At 33.8% G+C, this 16,005-nt stretch overlaps 1 protein-coding gene across 1 annotated transcript; it reads right to left on the minus strand.

The window, feature by feature from the left end:
- Positions 1–477: 477 nt before the first annotated feature.
- Positions 478–6,426, minus strand: LOC145593494 (protein Iojap, chloroplastic-like). Its single transcript, XM_081649744.1, has 5 exons — positions 6,184–6,426; positions 5,137–5,263; positions 3,496–3,634; positions 3,280–3,368; positions 478–1,159 (listed from the first exon to the last, which is right to left on the minus strand). Exons 1-5 carry the CDS (start codon positions 6,367–6,369, stop codon positions 1,038–1,040), a joined length of 663 nt encoding a protein of 220 aa, XP_081505870.1. The 5' UTR covers positions 6,370–6,426; the 3' UTR covers positions 478–1,037.
- Positions 6,427–16,005: the final 9,579 nt, after the last annotated feature.

The raw sequence follows: 16,005 nt of genomic DNA on the forward strand, positions 1-16,005 counted from the left end.
TCCCAATTCTAAGGCTCAAAATCACTCTAAAATCATGCAAAATTACAAGCTATCAGAACCCACACTTTTTGTCAAATGAGACTTAAAGTTGAGTATCTAAACTTAGCAACTTTCTTTTTGAGTTGCAAAGTTTAGATACCAACTTATTGGTATACATTACAAAAAATACTCTCTCATAAAAATACTCACTTGAGTCTCACCATTGGAGAGGGTCTTATATACTTCATCCGTGTCATTTTAGTTGCATTACTTTACAAATTGCAAACTTCTAACAATTTTTAGAGATGAAAGATATAGATAGAATAAAAAAATGGATTCATGTGACAGGAGAGAGATAAAAGAGTTTATTAACTAAAAAGGAAAGTGATGCAACTGATATGAAGTTTTCATTTTAGGGAAGTGATGCAACTAAAAAGAAATGGTGAGAGTATATATATTAATTTTTTCATTAGTTTGGTTCAATGTACATCTTCAACATATCAAATTTTGCATAAATTTATTTAATGCATAATGAAAGATTTTAATAGTTAAAGATGTCTCATACACCTTGCAAAGCCACATATATTAATGTCTGATGAAGTATTTATCAATCTCTGCTTAAGCTAATAACTGGAATGAAGATATCTTTATTCCCAAATCCTTCCTAAAGATTAAAAAAAAAAAATTAAAAAAAAAAAAATAGCAAAGCGATGGATCTACTTTTATCAACTAACAATTCCTTCACTGATATACTACAGGCCTCGAATTTTATAACCTACATGCCTTAACTATAGGCCTTAAATCAAACAGCAGCACTCAATCTGGCCAACATTGATAATTGCACATTAGTTTCCTTCACCTCCAGAATACAACACCAGCTCACATATCAAAAATGAAACCGAGCCCAGACTAAGCATATATCACTGCTTGATGCAGACACAGTCAAAAGACTCAAACTCCATGAACAGGGTTGGCGGCCACAAAATGATTCAGAATTTTCTTCTGTCAGGCTGTAGCCTGGAAACCTCATAGGTGTGCCATTAATTAAGCAGATTTTTTTACCGGAGAAATGGCTTTTCATCCTCAAATGGCAGCTCAATGGACTTGGCATTGCCGTAGAATTCTTCTAAATTGTAGAATTCCCTCTGTGGGGGAAGAAATATATGGACGACAACATCTCCTGTATCACAGACGAGTAAAATTTAATTTGAAGCCATTTAACATGTAATGAAAATTTCAAGTCTTCAAGAGATATCCCCTTAGAATGAGTGACGATAAGTTATGAGTTAACGATAATCCTTCATCTACAGAGTACAAAAGAGCAATCATATTGAAATGCAACAGTAAAGCTTACAAAAAAAGTATCATCCAAACTTAACTGCCAGGCACCACTCCATCTAAAACTTGTCAATCTTTGGCAAGGAAAAGCTAAGAAGGAAGGGGTAGTATACCACCAGAACCGGCAATGATTGCAGGACCTATGTAGAGGTCCAAATTCAATTTAGTACCTCCTTGGGATGGAAGAAAACATGTGGAGAGACCCACATTGCTAATTCAGGGAAGTTCAGGGGTACTCGGATGCATGAGTTGTTATCACTCAATGAAATCCCTATGTCACAAAGACAGGAGAAAACTCATACTCCCTCCGTTCCTTCAACAATAGGCTACATTAGATAAGGGATCTCTGTTAAAAAACTGTGGTTATATACATCTTTTTTTATGTAACATATACATTTCTGCCATGCCCCATGCCACCAGGTTGTCTTTGTTATTAAAAATAACACAGGAAATTGAAGCTTGCAAAATAAATTCAGAGAATGACATACTTTCCCTGTTTCATAAAAACTGCAAATCTTCGAGTTTTGCACAATTCATACACTAACTCTTTAACCAATTGTTTTTTAAAAAATGAATAGAATGTAAAATTTTATTATTTAAAAAAAATTCGGTCGTCTTTTGTGTTTTGATTGCAATATGCTATGATATGCTTCTTCCCTAAAAAGATAAGTAGTCTAGTAATCTTAGGAAGAACATGGTTTCATTCTTTCTCAATTCACTTACCACTCTGGATACCTAAGAAATTCTTTTGAAAGATGATGCTTTTAGCATAAACTTAATGCAATGCCCTGAGGTTGCATTGTGAAGAAGTATTACTGTTACATTTACTTTTTGCATGCTCGCATAAAAATTAAATCAAAGGGTTTTGTAATGAACTCATTTTCTCACACTAATAACAGTAAAATAAAGAGACAGATTGGTTCTTTTATATAAGTTAATAATCTAATTTTTGTTGAATTGATTTATAAAGAAGGAAAAAGAAATATGGAAGCTTGACTAATGATTAAAAATGGCAAAAGATTTACAAAGGATAGGTTTAATAGCTTGAGGCTATCACTCTCTAACAATGGCTTGAGGCCATAACTCTCTCTAGGTTTCCCTAATACAATTCCTGCCTACCATTTTCTTTCCCCTCCTCCTCTATTTATACTAAGGACTATTAACCTAGTAAACTAATATTTCTAGAATACACATGCTACCCTCCGTAGGTTAGTCTATTACAGGTTTTTCATTCAGTCGATGAACACTAAAATTTATTTTGAGTATCTGATTCAAATTGTACTCCTCAACTGCAGCTTATACATACTTGGTTTAAGCATGGAAGTCATCAGGTCAATCTCTCACTTGATCTTGGAACCAATACACTCTAAAGCGATGTTCTCTTCACCTTATTTAAGAAATATTCGGTAAAAATAATGTTTACTTCACCTTATTCAAATAACATTCCTAAATACAGTATAATTTAAGTTCATTTTTTTTTTGGTGAAAGAATGATTTAACACATTAAAAATAATTTAAGTTTAGCAAAAATAATTCAATTCTGTAAAAAAAAGTTTAGTTCTGTTAAATTAAGTAACTTTAAAGAACAAATATAATATTGAATCAATAATAATAAGTTAAGTGAAAAAGTAATTTAGGTCCAGGAAAACTAACTTAATTTCAATAATAACAAAAAAAAAGGCAAAAAAAAAAAAAAAAAAAAAAAAAATCAGTTAACAAAAATATGTGAAGAGAACTGGGCCTAAGAGTCCTTATATTCATATATTGATATCATATGCACAAAAAGGACAGATTTATTTTATTTATTTATTTTTTGGAAGAAAAAAGGACAGAATTTAGTTATAATCAATGTGTGCCATAGCGCAAGTCATCAAGATATCAAGTCCAATTCAAGGTGTGCATATACATTCTACGGCTCATTAATTGGACTGGATCCACAGAAAAATAAAATCAAAATCTTACCAAAATCCAATAGTGTCCAAGAGTTTGGTTTTAAGTCACCATTCGGAATTTTCCCAAACTTCTCTTCAGCGAGATCTGCCATTTTTGTCCTGTAACAAAAAGGTAATAGGCATCATATTTCCTAGATAGTGAACAATTGAATCTATTTGGAAACAAAGGAAAATGTTGGGCCTCACTGAAATTTAAATAGCAGAAATTGTGCAGCCATGTGCATACCTAATTGCATCGATTTGAGGACGAGAAAATGCCGTTGCAATTATGAAAAACCGAGTCCAGTATACAAGAGGTTTTACAAATAAAACTTTTATATCCGCAGCCTTTACCTCATTTGCAACCTTGGCCATTGTCACAGCAACTGCACTGATTCACAAGTTTAAATTTGCAGTGATTTCATGCCAGTGCATATGATGCAATTTTGTTACAAGAATAACATAACAAGAAACCAACAGTAATTCAGAGCATTATTAGGGTATGCAGGTTAACGATGAAAGCAACTAATCTGCTGAATGATACGACAGCTAGATATTCAGCAAAGCTGCCAGGAAACAGAACACAAATACGTTTTATAAAATGCAAAATGAAATCAGATTTCAACAGCGTCAGAGGGTCATAACATGGACTGATCATATTTAACTATTTAAGAATGTTCATGAACAGAGGGATGACCAGAAGTTCAACATGTAGGGAGAAAAGGGAAATGCAATCACATTTTACATCTCACAATGATATGCCAAAGAAGACCCAAAGAACATGAGCATAAAGAGAAGTTAGAAACAAGAACCTTGTCCAGATGCTCTTAATATTTCCTACTATTTTAAACTTATATCATCCATATGATGAACACAAAGCTGTCCGCTACTTTTCGACCTTTAAATAGTATGTTTGATGCATGAACTATTTTATCACGATGAGAGTTTACAAATCATTGAGCTTATCTTATACTTGCACAAGATGCATTATCCCCTACAGCAAAAAAGGTAAAACTTAAACATACACTTGCACAAACACTGACAACAGTTTCCCGGAAATTGAATCTAGAAAACAAATTTAAGAAGGTTGACATCCATGAAGAAATAGATATATTAAGGTTGTTTCAGGGGTGTTGTAATTCACAAAACAAGTGTTAATAGTTTGAAAGGCTACCAACATAATCTGCTGGGATAAAAAAACCAAATACAGGAAAGACTCAGATTGTACTGCCTTTTTGAGAGCTTAGAATGAGACTGTTCTAGGGGAGTCAGATCCTTAATATAGATTTATGGCATTTACTAATTTAAATATCCATTATAAATTCATCCATCTTGGAATGTCAAAGTCATAACAAAATTGGTAAGGTTATGGTAAAATTGGTAAGATTATGGTAAACTAAGGGAAAATTGACTACGTTGGTTCGGGCATATAAGACGGTGACTCCATGGAACACCAGTACGAAGAGTGGGATCATGGAGAGGTTAAACGAGTTAGAGGGAGACCGAAAATGACTTGTTTGGACTTTGTAAGGAGTTAGGAAGAATATGAAGTATGAACCATATGGATTTGCATGAGAATGAGGTTTTTGATAGTAAGGGATGGAGAAGAAAGATTTTTGTGCATGATTATACGGAATAATCACTTTTGGTTCATGTAGCCGACCCCACTCATTATGGGATTAAGGCTTTGATTGAAGGAGCTTTTTTTTGTAAGCATCAGAGCGGCAGTTGAGGTAACAATGTAACACTACCATTGAGATCTAAGCAATAAAGATCTAAGCAATAAAGCATAGCTTCCTGTTTATATAAAAAAAAGTCATCGTAGATGATTAAAAGAAAAATGCAAGATGCCTAGTACTAATATCTAGCAATCATGGATTGTACTTACATGTTAAACTCTCAGCATCATCATCAATTTCTGCACCAGATGTCTTCTGGTCTTTACTTCTGAATACCACTTTTCCATGCTTTTCGAAGAGATCATCAAACATATCATCAGTGTCTTCATTTAAATCCTGCAAAGTTAAATCCCATTTATCATGCTCAAAAGTCATTTATGACAAAAATTGGCAGTATATCAAGCACTAGTGCCAACCCAATTCAAGAAATAAAAAAAAAAGAACGAAAATAAAACAACATAATTCGAGCAACCTATTTCCAAGCCCTCGAAATTATCCATTAGACAGGAGCAAGTAGAGAATCCTTCAGGTAACAAAGTTTGAACCCGCACAATATAAGATACAGAACTTTGTTATTTCCCTTTTATGAAAAAATTACAAGATTTCTGGGCCTAAATTGAACTTATTGATGTGTCAAGTGTCCTTCCAACAAAGGTCTCTGATTTAAAATGAAGAGTTTGATTAATATTACATTTAACACTAATTTATGCCGCGATAGAACTGTTGGCAGCAGCAGCCGAGTGTTCAAGACAAGCTCCTCTACTATACACTCGTATGCAAAAGGAAAGAACAGTGAGAAGGGAGAATGATCCAATTCACTTCCTCCTCTTTCCTCTTAACATTTGAGTAATACACTTAAGCCTCTAGTGTCACAATGGTGTAATTTTCGAAGCGAAAATTCTCTACATAATTCACTAAAATCTAGAACTATAAGTATGGTCACATTCTAGAATATACAATAAGCTTATAATAAGGCTCTGAAATCACTGAGCACATATAAACTTCGCCAAAAATAAGCAAACAACCTAAGCTACTCAGCATATACAAGATGTTAGATTTTTCAAAAACAATGAAACCTTTTTCCTCAATTCTCAATTCTGAAGAAACCCATTAGCTAATTTCACTTTCTCATATCCTAAACCAGAAACTTATATATGACAAAGGACAAATTAATGTTATAAAAATATATATAAATACTAAAATAAAAGGCAGGCAAACTAGATTAATCTGGATTCAAGAGAGGGAAAGAGGCTTACTGAGCCAATTGCTCTGCAAGAAACCATGGAAGATAGCTTAAAATTTTGAGTTTGCATTGATTGATTACACTTGTAAAAGGAATGCCTAATTCCCCGAAAACCCAATTGAGGAAAAGGGGAAGAAATCAGTGTTCCGGCATTAATTGCATAGGAGGGGATAAAGATATTGAGCAGGTTGTGCGCCATGAGTGCAAACTTGACGTAGCTTCAAACTGTGTATTTGCCCCATTCAATTTGAAACAAGATGACCCATATATTATTAGCATTATCTTTAACTTTTTTTTTTTTTGTTAAATTTTTTTTTTCTTTAGTAGGGAGTATAGGGACTAGGGGTTAACGAGCCAAGCCTCCTTGTGAGCTTCTCGGTGCTTGGCAGGCTGTCAAAAGCTGACACGATACAATAATTCGACATGAACCCAATACGAAATAAGCGGGTTTAAGTCAAGAATTCTCTATCCGTTTAAGTAATTGGTTCGACATGAACCCAATACGAAATTAAATGGGTTAGGTTTGGGTTGAAATTTTTAACCCGAAACCGATACGCAGAACCCGATTATAATAATGGGTTGAACGTAAATTCGACACGCTTGACTTGTCTATTAAATTAGTCAACATAATTAAATTTTTTTTATGTCAATCTTACTAATCCTCCTAGCTACATAATTTAATATTATATATATTAGTAAAAACTTTTAGCAGGAAATAATTTTGGTTTGGGTGGACAAATTTTACTACTGTTTCACTTTAAAGTCTTTTATAAAAATAGCACAAGTAGGTATAAGGTTACGCAGATAACCTGTTTAATAAGCGGGTTGCGTTTGGGTCAAGGGTTTTTCATCCGTTTCATATACGGGTTAGGTTTGGGTTGAGGGTTTATCAACCCGTTTAATATTGACACGAACTCAAATTCAATACGACACAACACGTTTGACAGCCTACTCAGCTCAGTTAAAGCTTGGATCGAGTGAGCTCGACTCAATTTCAAGTCCGCTCGATATCTTAACCAATTCTCACATTAGGCCTTTTTTCTTATTTAGACATTTACAAAGCCCAATGTTTTCTATGCATTTTGTTTGCATCCTACCCTCGGCAAATTATAAGATCCACCATGGTGCATATAGTTCTATGTGAACCACCAATTAAAATAAACTCTCTCTTCTCTTTCCTCCTTTAATTCCCTAATTTTTTATTTTTCTCTCTTTTATTTTCTCTCTCCTTTATTTTACCCTCTATTTTATTTTTCTTTCTCTTGTTTTCGTTCATCATCCTTTTAATTGACTTCCTTCATATTGTTGATCACCGTAGAGTGAATTCCTTCATTACAATAAATTAAATCCAATTTTTGATTTCTTCAACCTTCGATTTGAAGCTTTGTTAATGGAGTTTTTACACTGAAGTAGTGAAGCTAAAAATGGCGTTGTCGTCGAGGAGAAGGTGGTTAAGACGATGGTGTGATAATTTTCCGGTGAGATTTCATCTTTTAAATCACCATGGCTAGGTTTGAGTTTCAGAATATGTAGCTTTCATATTCTTTTGATTTTTTTAGTGATAACTGTGTATTTCGATATGAACAATTTTGTATTTAATAATATTTTAGTATTTGAACATTTTAAGTTAAAAATATGAACGTATAATACGTAATCTATAAATACATAACATGTATTTTTTGAATTACGAATATCTTTATTATAATTCTGAACATGTGATACATTACTTATGAACTTATTTTTGTTTTATATCTATGTATTTTTAAATTTATTAAAAAATTTGGCATTCTGTACTTTATAATTCATAAATCTGAACATTTGGCATTCTGAGCAGTGTCTTCAAGTGCAGAAGTTTTTAAAGGGTGTCCAGTGGTTTGTGATTGGGGTTCAGAAGTTTTTGTAGAGGATTCACAGGTTTTTCAAAGGTGTTCAGGGGTTTGTGGTTGGGGTTCAGAATTTTTGTAGGGAGTTTAGAAGTTTTTGTATGGTGTTCAGTGGTTTGTGGTTGTGGTTCAGAAGTTTTGTAGGGGGTTCAAAGGTTTTTGTAGGGTGTTAAGTGGTTTGTGGTTGTGGTTCAGAAATTTTTGTAGGGGATTCAGAGGTTTTTGTAGGGTGTTCAGTAGTTTATGGTTGGGGTTTAGAGATTTTTGTAGGGGTTCAGAAAATTTTGAAAGGTGTTCAGTGGTTTGTGGTTGGGTTCAAAAGTTTTGTAGGGGTTCAAAGGTTTTTGTATGGTGTTCAGTGGTTTGTTATTAGGGTTTAGATGTTTTTAACAATTGGGTTTTTTTAAATGTTACAGTTTGACCGGCACATAGTTTTAGGCAAATTAATTGACTTTAATATAATAAGAGGTAAGTGGGGTAGTTGGAGTATTAAAAAATTGTAAAAGAAAGATAGTGGTGTTAATAGTTTATTGAAAAGTAATGAGTGTGAGAGGAAAGATGTAATAAAAAGTAGTAGTGGGTTTGGGTGGGGACCATGAGATGAGAGAGATATAATATTTTAATGTAGTTTTTTGCCAAAAAAAAGAAGTGTAACACTTATTAAAACACGGCCGGATTTGATAAGTGTAACACTTATAAAAACACGGAGGGAGTAGTACAATATAGTTTCAATTTTACAATTTGTTGAATTATATTAGCAAATTTGAGATGTAGGAAAATCAAAGAAGTTCAAATGATGTTTATCTTTTTGAAGGTGTTTTCATGTGTTTTTTGTCTTTTGCCATGATAGGTTGCAGTTTTTAGAGAGAGAAAAATGATGAGAGGAGAGAGAAAATACAAGAATTAATTGAGGAAGGCTTTTAATTTATGAGAGGAGAGAGAAATTTTTTTAAATGAAATAAAAAAAAATATGACAATATTTTTTGAACTCAAATAGATATGACAGTTGTAGAGAGGATGAACTATTATTCTAATAAAAAAAAACCTAAACTTCGTAAGACTTCTTTCGTTTGGGCTTCCTCTGTTGGGCGCGGATTAGGCCAGGTGCACCATGGTGCACATAATACTTAATGTCCTACCCTCTATTATGCACATCTTATTTTACAGCCTTAACCTTAGTTGTTTCTTGTCTCCTTGCTCCTTCAATCCTTCACTCCATTGTTTGACTCACTCCTTTAGTTTGTTTGTCTTCCGACCTAGTCAAGCAATACTTCGACCAAACTCCAATTCAGTATGTTTGTCTCGGTATTTCCTTTTGTTTGTCCTCTAAATAAAATTGTAAGTGTTAAGAGTTAATTAATTTAATCATCAAGTATGGTGTGAATGTCCACACTGCAAATTTGACTGTGAATTTTAACTATTCACATTCCGGTAAAATTACAGGAATACCCGTGTATTTACCCGTCTATAAATATAAGATTTACCCCCCTTCTTTTTGCACATTTGCAAAAAGTTTCTAGAGAGATAAAGCAAGTTATAGAGGGAGAAACTCTACCCACCATTTGCGTTAACTACAAACAGCTGAGCTTGCGTCTACCTGATACAACCGGTCAACACCTGACACCTTCAGAACTCAAATCATAAGGTACTGTCTCTTCCCCTCTCAGTTCCCTTGGCGATGGGTACAACATCCGGGTGTCGCCTGAGCTGGACACCATTTCTTGGAAAGACGACCAAGAGAACGCTAACGCCTATTTTGGCTGCTGTGAGGCGGCGTTTCTTGCCGATCTCCGGTTTCCCCTTCACGACGCGGTGAAGGCTTTCTTGAAAGGCTATGGCCTAGGCGTCTGATAACTGTCCCCAAACTCCTTGGTTAATATTCTGGGGTACTTTGCCGCTTGTGAGATGCAAGGTCTGCATCCCGGCTAGGAGGCGTTCGTCCATATGCACTATAATAGCCGTAACCCAAGCGGTTGGAGGGCGTGGTATACACTCACCACTTACCCCAAACACAAGATGACCTTGGACAAGGTGTCCAAATTTGATAACTGGAAACACCGGTTCTATCTTCTGTCTGCCCCACACGGCGTGAGAACTATGAATTCTGCTGGTACAATAAGAAACCTGACCTTCTAGGTCAGAAATGCGCCCTCCCCCGGATTCAGGATGAGGACTATGAGACAATAATTGAGTCAAAATTCATTGAACTCAAAACGGATACTTTCTCAATCAGGGATTTATTAAAAGTTCCCAAAAATTGGATACCCATGAGTTCGTGGTTGAGAGACGAGGCGTTCTTGTCCGCCTGCGGATTGAGCACAATGTTTTCAAAACGTAGGTTTACTATGCATCCGACAATCTGCCGTCTGTTGAATGGTATTGTCCAGCTGGTCATTCTATATTCTAATTGTTTGTTTGTTTGTTTTTTTTTGCAGAAGACGCTTTGAGAATGCTTCCTAAGGATAAACCCCCAGACGATCTTCCGCTCAAATCCGCAAGAATCTTTCGGAAGCTAAGGCCGCTCAAATAAGAGCTAGGGTGAGAACCATCTAGTTCTCTGTTCTGTTAAATGCACAAATGCTTTACTGGTTGTATGGTTGATAAGCATCTCCTTTTGTCGGGTGGTCAGGTTCCCAGATCTTTTAGTAAAATACTCAAGCGGAGCCGAGACGACATCGCCTCCACTCCTGCCAAGTCTTAGAAGGCATCGTCTACACAGACGGCTCCAGACACTAGGAATTTTGTAATTTTTGGATTCCTATCTTTTTCAATTTTTCTCATCTATTCCAGGAAAAATGAAATCATCTAACATTTAATTAACACTAGATGTAAAGCTCGTACAATGCATGAATATTTTAACCGATTTGTAATATACAATTATAAATTCTATATATTTTCTTTAAAAAAACATTAATAAGACTATCACAATTACAATTTAAAAAATAAAAATTACAGAGTCTACGGCAAGTTAGTACTTTGTATTATAGTCTTTAAAAAATAGGAAAATTTACAAAAATAATCCCACCTTTTGCAAGTCTTCTCCATATAGTCTCACCTTTTAAAAATCTAGGAATAATCCTACCTTTTAGTGCTATCATCTCAAAATGGTCCCTAACTTATTTGTAGGTATATAGCAGGTTAATTTGACACGTATCTTGTTCTAATTGGTCTAATTTTTAAATTATAATTAAAAAAAGTTAAATAAAATAATCAAATTTAAAAAACAAATAATTAAAATAAAATAAAATCCAACCATCGCCTCCCACCACAACCTAGCCTTCACCCTAACGTTGGCACCGAAAAACGTCTGTCTATTTCTAGCCGGCGACCAAACCACCTCTTCCACTGACGATCCCCCTTTCTTTCTAACCTGGCCACCTGTGACTGCCTTAAACCACCATAAAACAACCACTCGAGCAGTAACCCCATCCAAAATCGTCCACTCTCCCTTACACCACCATGAAATAGCCATCCCTACCTTTTCCCTAGCTTGAAATGACTCCCCTCGCCGTTTTCGGAGTGGAAAAGGTAGGGAGGTGGGGTCGTTTTGATCAGATTGGGGAAGGAAGGAGGAGGATGTTGCCCATTGGGGTTAGGATTTCGCAGTGAGAGTTAGGGGAGAGGGAAGGCGACGTCCGATGGTGGGGCTTGGTCGCCAACGATGGATGGTTCTGGGCAGCGAGCTAGATGGGGGAGGAGGCTGCCGGGAGGGGAAGAGAGGTTGTAGGTCACTTGGACCATTTTGAGAGTATACCCCTAAAAATGGGATTATTTTCAGATTTTTACAGATGGGACTATGTGGGATCATTGTTATAAATTTTTCCTAAAAAATATTATGAATATTTTCTCTTACTTTAGGCCCTGTTCTTTTCAGCTTTTGGGTAGAGTAGAGTACATCAGATTTCAACAGAGCAGAGTAAAGCAGATTTTAGTAGAGCAGAGAAGATTGAAGCAGAGTTGAGCTGAGCCAAGCAGATAAGAGCAGGGCTCTGCGAGCAAAGCAAAGCCGAGCAGAACAAATTTCGTTAATAATAATAATAATAAATTATTATTATTATTAATTATTATTATGATTATTATTATTATTATTACTATTATTATAATCATATTATCACATTATTATTATAATCATTGTATTTTAATATTAAATATTAATTACTATTATATAGTAATTAAAATAATTATTATTATTACATATTATTTAATTATTATTTTTTATTATCATTATTAAAAATTAATAATCAGTATTATCTTTAAAAATATAAGTTATTTTTACTGTTATCATCATTGTTATTATTATTATTATTATTATGATTATTATTATTGTTATTATTAAATAATAATTGTTTATTATTAATGTTATAATTATTTAATATTAATTATTATTATTAAATATTAATTAATTAATTATTATTATTATTAAATATTAATTGTTATTGTTATAATAATTCAATATTAATTATTATTATTATTAAATATTAAATATTTATTATTATAATTATAAATATTAATTATTATTATAATAATTCATTACTATGTATTATTTTTAAGTAGAGCGGAGCAGATTTCAGCAAAGCAGAGCAGCTATAAAGAACGGGGCCTGCCTCAATCTCTTGTAGAAATAATACTTGCAGTAGCTTAGGACTTTCATTTTAAGGTATAAGGAGTTGCGTTCGCTATGTCACCATGTTTATTTTTCCTCTGAAGATAATAATTACGAATAGAATGATAAAAGTAATAACTTGGTGTATTGTCCTAAACACTCAATAGTTTTAGGTGGGTAGCAATTTCAAAATGAATTGATTTATCCCTGTCATGGTGTATTGTCCTAAACAGTCAATAATTTTAGGTGGGTAGCAATTTCAAAATGAATTGATTTATCCCTGTCATGGTGTATTGTCCTAAACACTCAATAGTTTTAGTGTATTACCAATTAAAATGAAATTATGAGTTGACATGTCAATCTACGTCATTTATCTGTCCTAATATTATTGTCACACTTTTCATTTACATATGTTCCATGTTAGGTCCTGTTTGGCAAAAGTAGTGGTTGCAATAATAATTATATTAAAATTCATATAAATATTGTTTAAAAAGTCATAAAAATTTACAAAATGCTACCCGTAACTTCTAAACGCTATTATTTTTAACATTTGAGAAAAGCTACCTAAACGTTACCTTTATCGCCAACTGCTACTAAAACCGCTAAAATTTTTTCTAGTAGCGTTTTGACTACCTGCTACAATATAAAATCCTAAATTGTTACCTATGTACGAACTAGTGCGTGGTTAATTATTGGTGCATGTGAATTAAATTAATAATTCCTATTTATAATTAAATAAAATAAAACTTAAGTTTATAATTACATCATATGTTTTCGTCATAAATTTTATCTTTTTTTTTTCCTAATCTAATCTCACCTTTTTTAAAAAGAAATAATGTTATTTTTTCCAAAAAATTATTACCTATAAACTAAGATTATGTTTTTTAATTGTGAGTTTTTTTCAAAACCGCACTATGTTTACGTAAGTTAGTTATTAGGGATAACAATTATCCTAAATCATAAGAATTGTATATTTTTTTTTTAATTGTGATTTCTTTTCAATCATAATAATAATTTTTATTTTTATATTTTTTCAATTTAAATTTGTATTCATGATTTTTGTAAACTTTCTTTTAGATAACATGTTTTAAATATTTTATTAAACTTTACATCTTTTATAAATATTTTATTAACCTTCTTTTCTCAAAGAACCGCTTAGGGATCCCTTTCCTTTTTATGCTTCTGAAGCCCCCAACTCTTTCATTGTTGATGAGGAAAAGAGTTATAATGCCAACCAAAAAGATTTTTGTGAGGAGAGTTTGCCTCCCTATCTTTCATTTTTATCTTATTTTCTTGTTTTTTCTTTTGATTCTTTTACTTTTTCTTTTCTCCCTTCTCTCAAGCATAAAGTCTCCTTATACTTTATGTTTGCTTGTCATATGAGCATCGCATATGCTCTATTTCTTGATATGTTTGTAGGTGCATATGACAAGCTTTTGCGTTCTTTGTCTAGTTATTTACTAGATTGGTCATGCTTGGACGTTAAACAAGCCTTTGCGGGAAATAACCCGTGTTTTATTACTTTCATTTTCTTTTCTTTTTAGAATAGATTTTCTCTCATGGACGTGTTTGTGTTCCTTGCTAGGTACACAACTCAATATACTCTTGTGCATTGGTGATGATCAAGAATCAAGGAAATTTCCCTCAACCTGCCTATCATGTGGAGTTCAAGCCTTATTTGTAGAGATTGTGGCTCCTATGAGGTTATTTCGGGTTTTTTGTGTGATTTTGCATTTTCCCCATATTCGGTAGTATCCTTCTTTTCCCTTTCTCTTACTTACTGTGACTTGAAGATCATGTGTTGGTAATGTTGGATTAATTTTTCCTTGTTTTCCCCTCCTTGGTTTCATTGTTTATGATTTGAGAGCTTGGTTTCATTGAAGCTTGGGGGAGGGTATTCTATCATGTTTGGTGGGATGTAGATTCATATATGCCATGCACGTGAGTATATGCATTTCTATGTTTTTCATGCTTTTGGAAAATCCAAAAAGATTTTTGTTTACTTCAAGGCAAGTTTAGCAAAATGTGTTTTGTTTGTTCTTATTTTGGACATTATATCTTTTGGATTTGTTTACTCTTGAATGCCTTTCTTCCTAAGTGGTTAATGTGTGCACGATTTGAGAGTGTCATTGGTTGACTCTAGGATATTACATGCTAAGGTAGCCGGGTTAAGAACTTTTAGGGCGCCATGAAGCCTTAGTTCACGGGTATTTGGTAAGATGGTGTTGCTCTCTATAGTGGATTTGGCACCCTTAGTTGGTATTTTCTTAGTTATAATCCCGTGTGAGGTAACATTGTTCTAGCCTTCATCACTTTGTTGTGTGGCGCATTTGGATCCTTAGCTATGCATATCTTGATCCTTGTTTTGACTTATAGCTCCCAAGATCGTGACCGAAGCACTCTAGGGGAGGAAAATGGCACTTCTTTCTCATTTTTCTTTATTTTCTTTTTGTTTTGTTACAAATTTGATTTTCTATTTTGCATAAACCTATTTGCTAACCAATTTGAGCCTTTTGTTTCCTACTCTTGTTTAAACCACGTTACAAACCTAATGGTCTTTGTTTACCAACCCTTTTAGTTAGTGAAGTATTGGCATGTGAGATTTGAGTTTTGAGTTGTTGATCATAAACAAGAAGCACTTTGAGATTTGGTTAGAGTTGAGCTTGTAAAGAAAGATGCAAATTTATGAAAATCAAATGATGTTGCAAGAAAAAGCCGTCCATAATTAAAAAAAAAAGGCAAGGACAATGAATAATAATAATAATAAAAAAAAAGGAAAAAAAATTGGAAAAGAAACAAAACAACAAAAATATTTTGATGGTTTCATTTTCTTCCCTAGTTTAAGCATTGAGGACAATGCTTTGTTCAAGCTTGGGGGGGGGGGAATATTGTGTGTTTGTTTTGAATAAGCTTGGAGAATGGCATTATTGGTATTTTTGTTTGATATTTAGTGACTTTTGAGTTGTGTTTTTGAGTGTTGGCCGCACTTTTTGCTTCACTTAGGAAATATCACCAAATTTCAAATTTTTGCCTCGCCTTAACCCTTAGCCTTACGTTACAACCAATAAAAAGACCCTTAGACTCTAGTGGGTTAGGTCAAAAGAAAGGTGGAGGGAAATAGACTTCAAACCTATGGAAAAAGTATGCATAGTTGAGACGTCGGGATTACCTTCTCAAAGTTTTTCATTTCTTTATCTTTTTCCGATTCTTTCGTGGAATCTTGAGAAGCTAGCTTAAGGGTTGATTTGAAGCTAGTGGAGAGAACGTGGCCCGTTTGGTTGGGGCTAGGGTGGATTGAGTCCTAAGTAGTTCTCTATGCTTAGCATGTGTTGTGTTGAATCAACCATTG

The sequence above is a fragment of the Chenopodium album genome, chromosome 19 (assembly GCF_948465745.1).
Source record: "Chenopodium album chromosome 19, dcCheAlbu1.1, whole genome shotgun sequence".
In the NCBI taxonomy this organism is placed as follows: domain Eukaryota; kingdom Viridiplantae; phylum Streptophyta; class Magnoliopsida; order Caryophyllales; family Amaranthaceae; genus Chenopodium; species Chenopodium album.

Excerpts from the sequence above, each read along its gene's own strand:
- LOC145593494 (XM_081649744.1), bottom strand. The coding sequence starts at position 6,369 with ATGGCGCACAACCTGCTCAATATCTTTATCCCCTCCTATGCAATTAAT. Across the intron at positions 3,635-5,136 it reads TGATGCTGAGAGTTTAACAT|TTGCTGTGACAATGGCCAAG; the intron begins GTAAGTACAATC and ends GAATCAGTGCAG. Across the intron at positions 3,369-3,495 it reads CCTCAAATCGATGCAATTAG|GACAAAAATGGCAGATCTCG; the intron begins GTATGCACATGG and ends TTTTTGTTACAG.